Raw genomic sequence first — 8,664 nt, 5'->3', positions numbered from 1 at the left:
CATCTTTCCCCGCAGCACCCCCTCCGCACGTTTTCCACCCATCACACGGGATTTAATACCTCCGTATCCCGTACTGATCTGACATCCCGCCTGCTCCCTGGGCACTTTCGGCTTTGGGCACCCCGGAGGGCTCCACCAGCACCCCCTCTCCCTCTGCGGGCGGCAGGGGGGTGCCAGCCGATCTCCCCCATCTCCCGGGACCCCCCTGGCAGTGCTGCGGGGGGGCCGCCGGCCGCCTGCACCTCCCAGCTCGCTGCCTCCAGCGCCTCCCCGCGGCCGACGCGGGCCCCCCCCGGCCCCGAGCCCGGCGCCGGCCCCCGCCCCGCCGCCTCCTCGCTCCTCCTCGCGGCCGCGGGATTCCTCCGGCTGCGTTTTTGGGGCCGCCCCTTCGCACCCGGCGGCGGAGCGGGACGGCACGGCACGGCACGGCACGGCACGGCACGGCGCTGCGGGAGAGCGGCAGAGGCGAAGCGGGGCGAGGCGAGGGGGGCTGTCCCCGGCTCCCCTCGGCGGCGGATGCCCGGCGGCCGCCCGCAGCCCCGGAGCCCCGTGCGGGGCCGCGGCCAGGCGATGGGCGGCGGGCGCTGAGCGCACGGCGGGGCGCGGAGCGGGGCAGAGCGCAGCGGAGAGCAGGGCGGCGATCCCCGGCCGGGGCTGCTCGGCCATGCCCTTCGCCAAGAGGACGGTGGAGCCGCAGAGGCTGTGCCGGGCGGACGAGAGCCGGGGAGCCCCGGCGGAGCCCCGGGAGCCGGGGGCGGCGGGCGAGGAGGCGGCGGCGGCGGTGCTGATGGTGCTGGACCTGTGCGCCGTCAGCAACGTGGCCCTGTCGCGGATCCTCCGGCAGCTCTCCGACGTGGCCCGGCACGCCTGCACCCTCTTCCAGGAGGTCGAGGCTGACATCCAGGGCACCCACCGCCGCGTCCGAGCGCTGCACGGCCGCATCGCCGGCCTCCAGGGGGCCGTGCGCGGCCTCGACCCCAAGCAGGAGGCAGTGCGTAAGTAGCGCGGCTCGGCTCGGCTCGGCTCGCAGGGAGCCTTACGGAAAGGGCTGCCCGCCGGGGAGGGGGCGAGGATGGGGCGCAGGCGGCCGGGGGGGGGGGTCTGCTGCGCCCCCCTTCGCTGGCCGGGTCCCCATCCCCGAGGGGGATGCTTGCCCCTTCGGAGGTCGAAACCCTAAGGGCTGAAGCTGAAACGGCCGCCCCGCAATGCCCAAAGCACCTCGTCTCTCTGCGGCTTGCCATGTAAAATAAGGAAGTTTGGTTAATGACTTGTGTCTGTTCCAAGAGTGGCCCTGAACGGCCGGGGAGGGAGGGAGGGGACGAGAAAGATGAGGGCGATCCGCCGCCTCTGTGCTGAGCGAGGAGGGCTGGGATCCTGCTGCTTGCTTCTCCACCCGGGCTGTAAAAGCGGTGACAGGCTGCGTAGTGCTAGCAGCTGCTGATTTCTGCTGAACATTGCTCGTGTTTACAGCAGCCTAATGGTTTTGTGCTCTCACTGGCGCAGACGCTTCCCCAGCGCTTGCGACTGTCTGCACTCCGTAGGTAGGGCTGTGCACCGCAGGTCCGGAGCGGCACAGATCGGTGCCAATCCTGCCCTCCTAATGTCTGGCTTGGAAAAAGCAGTGGCATCAAAGGGGATTTGGGCTCAGTTTTCTGCTTTCTGCTACTCCCCTCAAAATCCCGCGTATCTCCGGTGGGTGTAAGGAGGTGGGTTTACAGCGGGGTAAGCGAGAGCGTGCCCCCTTCTAGGTGGTTTTAATGAACGTGCCATTTAAAAAATCGTGTTCTGCGTTTCCCCCTTTCGGGGCAGTGTGGAAGAGAAGTAACTCTTCTAGGATCAGCTAAGCTGTACCTATTAACAAAACCGAGCCTTAGGTATTCGGAGCTGTTTCAACTAGATCCTTGGCAGCTGCACGGTGACTTTGCCGATGATACGTTAACATCCATCAACTCCAGGTCAGCCCGACGGAGGCTTTCTGTGGTTTCAGGACTAGCGTGCAGGCAGAGGAGAGAGCGGGGCTGTGATTGGAAACTGCGGTGAGCAGGAGGGCTGGCCGGTGTGCTGAGGGAACTGTCTGAGGAAATGAAACTCCTCGGATCACGTTCGCATCTGCAAGTCTTCGGAGCCGAGTAGCTGCGCGCACACACGAATGGAAGCGAGAGCAGGGCTTAGCCCGTCTAATCCACACGGCTGTTTTTCTTTGTGGGTTCTGCAAGTGCGGCTTGTTTTCAGATCACGGTGCAAAACCGTGGTATTACAGCACGGCTATGTCATGCGCTTAATTGGAGAGCCTGGCTTTTCCCCTGAGATGATAAACGCGGAGTCCGCATCTCTGCTCATTTTCTGTTTTCCTTTAAATCCTTCACTTCTGGTCGTGATCTCCTGCGGTCTGGCTGCTGCTTCTCCTCTCCCCTGCATGCAGCACAGTGTGCAGCGCAGTGCTGCTGCTCTTGCTGCAGATATCCCTCGGGCTGGCTAGCCAGGGGCTCCTGCACGGCGCTGCCGTGTGCTGCTGCCCGTCCTCCTGTAGGTGTGTGTCCTGCCTCCAGCTGTGCAGCTGCTCACAGGCCCTCATCGCACTGTGCTGCACGTGCCCGAAGCGTGACAAGTCTCTGCACCCAGCCAGTGGGCACGGCTGCTCAACTTGCCACACGCTCTGGCTGCTCCTCTTCCCCACCCGGTGTTGGACCAGGACAGCTGCACTTGCGTGGTGCTGCAGCTGGACATCGCAGCTGGGAGCCTGGAGCTGAGCGGCACCGTGCTGCAAGGCTTCTCCTCGCATCCTCCAAACCTGTACATGTCCACGGCAGCTCCTCCGTTTGGCCTGCAGTCTGCTCTGTGCTCCCGAGGGCCTGATAGAGCTGCCTGGCAGGAAGCTGCCCATCCTTGCTGTGGCGTGTAACGAGAGCATGCTTTCTCCTTCCTAGGCTGACACCTCCTCCTTCATTGTTACTTTCAGCAAAGCTATGCTAATGTTTGTTTTAAGCATGAAGTGCCTACACATTTCATTCCTGGCAGCATTTCACTCCAGTCACAGGACCCATTTGTTCTCTTCAAAGCAACAGAGCAAGCTCAGGTCTGCCTTACCTTACCAGCCTCACATGAAGGCATGCTGACTTCTACACACAGCAGCAAACGTGGGGATGGTGAAGTGGCTTCGGGGCTGCTTGTTGGTTGTTGGGTCCGAGTACCACATCTAAGAGCAAATCAGAACCGACTGGGGATTTGGACTCACGCCACATGGAGCAAGGTGGTGGTAGGCACCCGTGTCCTCTCTGTAATGGTGGCACCAAACTTGCTGTCTACCTGGAGCCTGGAGGTGCTCTGCTTGGCATATTTACTGAGGTGCTGAGTACTGGCATGTTAGCCTAACAGCAGCACGGCCCACGTGTACATTTTTTAAGTTCTAGGTTACAAACTACTGGGCTATCTCGCCACAGTGAGATGTTCTTGGTGTTATAACGCCAACTGCAGCACAGTGATTTGAGAGTAATGCTACCAGACGTGCCCTAGATACTGAGCCGTGACATTTGAAGGCCTTTTTCTCCGCGCTTCGTAAGCCAGCTGGATTCCTGTGATGAAGGGACGGTCTGGGCGAGGAGAAGGAAATGATGGGCCAGATCCATCCCAGCAGCTAATGGAGCCAGTGGTTACAGAGGGCATCCCTTAGCCCGATCCAGTCCGTGGCAGTAACAGACATGATACCAATGATACCAAGGGGAATGAGGTCGGGAAAGGAGCTCTCTTGAAAATAGTGTATTGTACAATTTCATGTAATAATGGCATATTTTACATCAGAAATTACATATTGTTGCATTCAAATAAAACACTGGTGTTGGGTCCAGAGAATATTAACAGAAAACTGAAATGAATTAATAACGGTGTTTTTCTAGTAATGCTTATCACTGTGGCTGTTGTTTTCCTGAGGACTTACCATTCTCAGCTTTGTTGCTATTGAAGTGGTAAAGATTTGCAAGACTGGGTATGCTTTGCTCTAAGAAAAGTGCTTGAACTGCTTTGCTGAGCTGCTGTTGGAGGGATTTACCTATGTGTTGCTCTTTTGGTTCGGGCACTGTTCGGAAAGTGTGATTGGAGATCTTGTTAGGCATAATAAAGGACAGATTCTGGGCAGTCACAAGTAGGTCATCTTCAAAAACTCCGGGTCCCTCGCCCCTGCCTTCCCAGATGCTGCTGGTCCTTTCATCTTTCTTACAAGCCTCTGGCCAGCTAGCATCTTGCAAATATGAATCCTTTCCCACCCTCTGACTGGAAGAGAAACAAGGGTGAGAAATGTTTTCCTGCTCAGCTCCTGAACTAACTGCTTTGCCCTTCTGCCACTCTAAGTACTTCGCTGCTTTTCATCACGATCAGCTCCAGGGTCTGCTTCTAAAGCAGAACCATGTGGGAATAACATGACTGTTGTCAGTCTTGCTGTTGCTTCGAGTTTTCTTATTAACAGCAAGAGAAATGAGCAGTGTGATAGTTGTTTCATAATCGTGGTAACGCAGAACTGTAGAAGTGCTGGATTCGTGTGTATACTTGGGACTGACTGCCTCTGTCTGCACTTGGAGAGACGATTCCTCCGGCTCTGGCAGTCTGAGTGGAACACAGTACTTCTCAGAACCTGACGAGGTCAGCTATCTTGCTTTCTGAGTAATCAATAGTGACTGGGCAGCAGATTTTCAAGCCCTGGCTAACAAGATCGTGTTTGCACCCTGGCATCCCAGAGAATTCCATGCATTCCAGGCTTTTTTTTCTGAAAGCATCAATGTGTTACCAGAAGCAAATCTTCCTGAAGGCTGTCTCCTTTCCAGCAGTTGCTTGTTTTATCTTCATTGCACCACATTTCCATTCCCAATTTTCCTAAGTGCTCACATTTAGTAATACAGCTGCTTAGGAGTGTGGGCATCCCCTGTGTTACTGTGTCCCTCAGAGGTCCCCACACCTCTGCAGTGGGCTCTCCAATACTTTTCTTTACAGAAGTGACAGGACTGAGATAAAAAGGACAGCTGTGAACTGGTTCTTTAGCATTTCAGGCTCTGCATTAATTTATTCTATTTCATCTCAATTACTGGGAACAGCCTGGCTAGTTTCACTTTTGCTTTTGTTATGTTTTCTTTGGGATTTTTAGATTGTTGTGTTGTTGTTGTTTGTTTATTTTATTTTTTACACACTGATATAGTGCTCCTCTGTTCGGGTTTTGAGCACTGCAGGGGAAACGTTTAATCAATTGTAAGGTTTTGGTTTGCTTTCTGCTGCAGTTCTACCATTTTTACAAAACATAGATTGGATCCAAAGCTCAGCAGATCATGCCTCTCCTTCTTCTTGGCTTAATGCACTCAAACCTCAGTTCCAGCTGAGCCTAGAAACCTGCACCCTGGTTCCATCATAAGGCCACCCCAGGCTAACTGCTGGTGGTCACGCTTGCAGAGATCTTCAGGAGAGTACAGAAGACTTTAAGAGTAGATGCCCCATTGTAAGAAAAAAAGAAGCAAGTGCAGCTTGGGTAGGTAAGTGCTGCACTTTATCCCTGCTTCGCAAAATCCCAGGGATTTCAAAGTGCAGTTTCCATTGTACAGATTTCCTATTGTGCTGAGGCACAACTGTAGACCCCCACAGGTTGGATACATTTACACAAAAGCGTCTCTGGTACTGCTGGAAACAAATGAGAGTAGATTTCTAGTTTCCTTTAAGCCTGTATTGTAGTGCTTTATAGTGCATAAGCGCATCTGTGTGTAAGGGTAGCTACACTTCCAGAAGCATGCGCTAATGTGGTTTGGGACATGAAGCACGAGAATGTATTCACAGCTCTCTTTGTACATCGAAATCATATTCACTGGCAAGTCTTCATCGGGTGCATAACAAAACCTCCAAAGAAAAACAAAATTGTACGATGGATGTACGCAGGCAATCAGTTGCCTGCACCCATCCAGATGGAATGACACAGCCTCTTCCTTTGTCCTTTTGAAAGTGGAGGAGAGCTCTTTTCTATTTTCTTTTATTCCAGGTGTGTTTTTTATTTTGGGGGGTTTTGTTGGTGCTTTTTTTTTTTTAATTTCTTTTCTTTTCTTTTTTTTAGGTTTTGTGCTTGCTGTCACTTATTTGCTTGTTTCATAGAGCTCTACTGTCTGGTGCACTTGACTGTACTTTTCCCATTAACGCAAATAACCCGGGTTGTGGGTGTGGGAAAGTTGGATAATTTCCTGAGTGCTTGGCTTCTTCTAAATGCAGAGGGCTGGTGTCAAGTTAGCAGAGTCTGCAGGAGTGGGAGGCCAAACCATTGGTTTTCCTGTTTACCTTTTACTACTGTCAGAACAACAAAGAAATGTAGGAGGAAAAACCTGCTAACTTAAGCATCCCATTTGTACCTTGCCCATGACATTAGATAGAGCGCCGTCAGTTAGGAAAAAGATTCCTTATCTTTGTTTACAGAGTAGTGATAGAAAACCTTTTACACAAGAGCATGACCGTACGGAGCCTGGGGTTGAGAGATTTTTCTCATCCATTTAGTACGTGATAGAACATAAGGGGAGGAAATTTGTCAAGTCTCTTTGGCAGAGACATAGTGCTTTCGAAGCTGTTGTCACCTTCAGTCACGTTGACTGGTGTAAAGCAGACTCTGGCACCTTTGCAGATAAAAGCAGGGGATAAAACCCTTTGTCCTCTTGAGGTCAGTGGGACCATCAGTGGAAAGGCTCCAAGAGCTCGGTGCTCAGGTAGACTTGCTAACCTGGCACAACCTGGTAACGGATGAATAGCAGGTGGCTGTGGTTTTCCTCTGAAGCCATTCCCCGTTAAACAGATGTAAATCTTCAGGAATTGTGCTGAATTGCATTTACTTGGTCTTCCGCTGGCGTGGTATAGAAGGCCTTTACTTTCCTGTAGTTACTTTCCATCCCACAAACAATACTTAAACTGATGTAAGAGATTTGAAATGTTTGAGGACTTTTGTTGCTAGATGGAGAGCCTTCCCGACAGAAGACCTGACATCCAGTTATAGCTGAAGCTGGAATCCCACCTCACTGCAGCCACAGACCCACGCAGTATCATAGCCATTAATGGAACTTCCTTCTGGCCCATACTCATGCACCAAACAAGGGTCTCCTGGGCGTTTATTGAAATCCAGGTGGAAACAACTCGACTCCTTTAAGATCAATGAGGTCTCATTTACCCAGGAGTAGGACTGCAGAGAAAATGGAACCAGGCCAGTAAGACGCTTGCACTTACTGTGGATCTGATGACATAACATGAATACTTCACAAAGCCCCTTTAAAACTCCCTGCTTCTGTTTGAGATCTTTTATAGTTTAATGTAGATGGAGACGTGAGACGAGTGTTCCGGTGAAATCAGCAGAGACGTTCCCACTTTCGGTTGGTTCCTCCTGCTGATACGGGCGAGATCTGGAGATTAAGAAGCAAGCAGGCTCTGATAACTTACTGAGGATGTGGGAAGGTCATTCACCTGTTTATTCACACACATAAAAGATGGTGGTTTCTCTTTATGAAAGATGAAGGGCCTGGAGTGTTTCCAAAAAGCCTATTGCGTAATTCTCGAATGTCCTTGGACTGAGGGAACGATTCGCAGGAGGCAAGTATAAATATATGGCACCTGGTATAACGGTGCCACTCAACTGCTCTTCTGGTTCAGCAGGGCAGCGCCGGCTGTTTGAAGAGCCCCCAGTCTGACACATTTCCTTCACGCACACCTAGGTGTACCGCACCCAAATCAGAGACCCACGAGGAACTCCTGGAAGCAACGCTACGATGCCCAAAGTGGGGAAAAAAATACGACCAGCTCATGGGAGTAATATGCACGTGCATTTTAAAAGCATCGCCGCACAGCTGTGTGGTCTCCTGAATCAGAGAGCTGGGATTTTCAAAAGCTTGCTCTCTCCAATCACTTGGCATCTCCGTGTAATCGGAATCTGACATCAGACTCTCCACTGGAGCTACTCGAGCTATTAGGCTGTGAAGAGCAGAAGCTCTCTGTGTTACTGAGTGTGTGCGTGGGGGGGGGGAGTTTTTTCACTTCCTTTGATGTATTAGCATCAAGAGAGGGAGTCTTAGCTTCATTCCTAATTGCTTCTCGTCTTTGAATTTATACACCAGTATGTAAGTAACTGCAAAGGGAGATAGCGGAATTTATAAAAAGTTCAAAAAGGCAGGGCTTAGAGCATGATTAAAATAAAAGATAGCATACAGTGCGTGCTGTTTTGAGCTGAAGCATCTCCCCAGCATACTTTCCATTTCCATTTTCATTATATCTAACTGCTTCTAATGCGCTGCTTAGTTTAACAACTGGCATGTTTTTAGGGTAGATTTTATACGAGATATACACCCACTGTGTTCTTAACTTGAGACTTTAAATTGCAGTATCTGTATTGGACAATCTTTTCTTATACCTTCTTGGCTGAAGGCAGGAAGAAAGCAATAGTGATGGGAACCTAATTAAGCCCATGGTTTAATTACACCAGGAGTTGTGTGCTTGAAATGCTGCTAGATTCAATGAGTGCTGTGTGGCACTGCCATGCTAAGTCCCAGCAGAGAAAGGCATTTTTTTTTTTTTAATTTTTTAATGGGATCACTGTAATTCTTACAAAGCCACTGTGGGTTTCCCTTTCTTTTCAGCCGTGGAGGTAGTTGGACTTTGAGCTATAGCCACTCG

At 51.5% G+C, this 8,664-nt stretch overlaps 1 protein-coding gene across 2 annotated transcripts in view; it reads left to right on the top strand.

The window, feature by feature from the left end:
- The first annotated feature begins 367 nt into the window (after positions 1–367).
- The window catches only part of NHS (NHS actin remodeling regulator), a 241,522-nt gene continuing 233,225 nt past the window's right edge, over positions 368–8,664 (top strand). For both annotated transcript variants that reach the window (XM_027448037.3, XM_027448030.3), the window contains exon 1: positions 368–995. In XM_027448037.3, coding sequence (XP_027303838.3) covers positions 665–995 — 331 coding nt within the window. In that variant the 5' untranslated portion in view covers positions 368–664. The remainder of the gene's footprint in view (positions 996–8,664) is intronic.

The sequence above is a fragment of the Anas platyrhynchos genome, chromosome 1 (genome assembly GCF_047663525.1).
Source record: "Anas platyrhynchos isolate ZD024472 breed Pekin duck chromosome 1, IASCAAS_PekinDuck_T2T, whole genome shotgun sequence".
NCBI lineage: Eukaryota > Metazoa > Chordata > Aves > Anseriformes > Anatidae > Anas > Anas platyrhynchos.
Note: the sequence above shows the minus strand (reverse complement) of the source record. Positions and strands in the feature narration are given on the sequence as shown.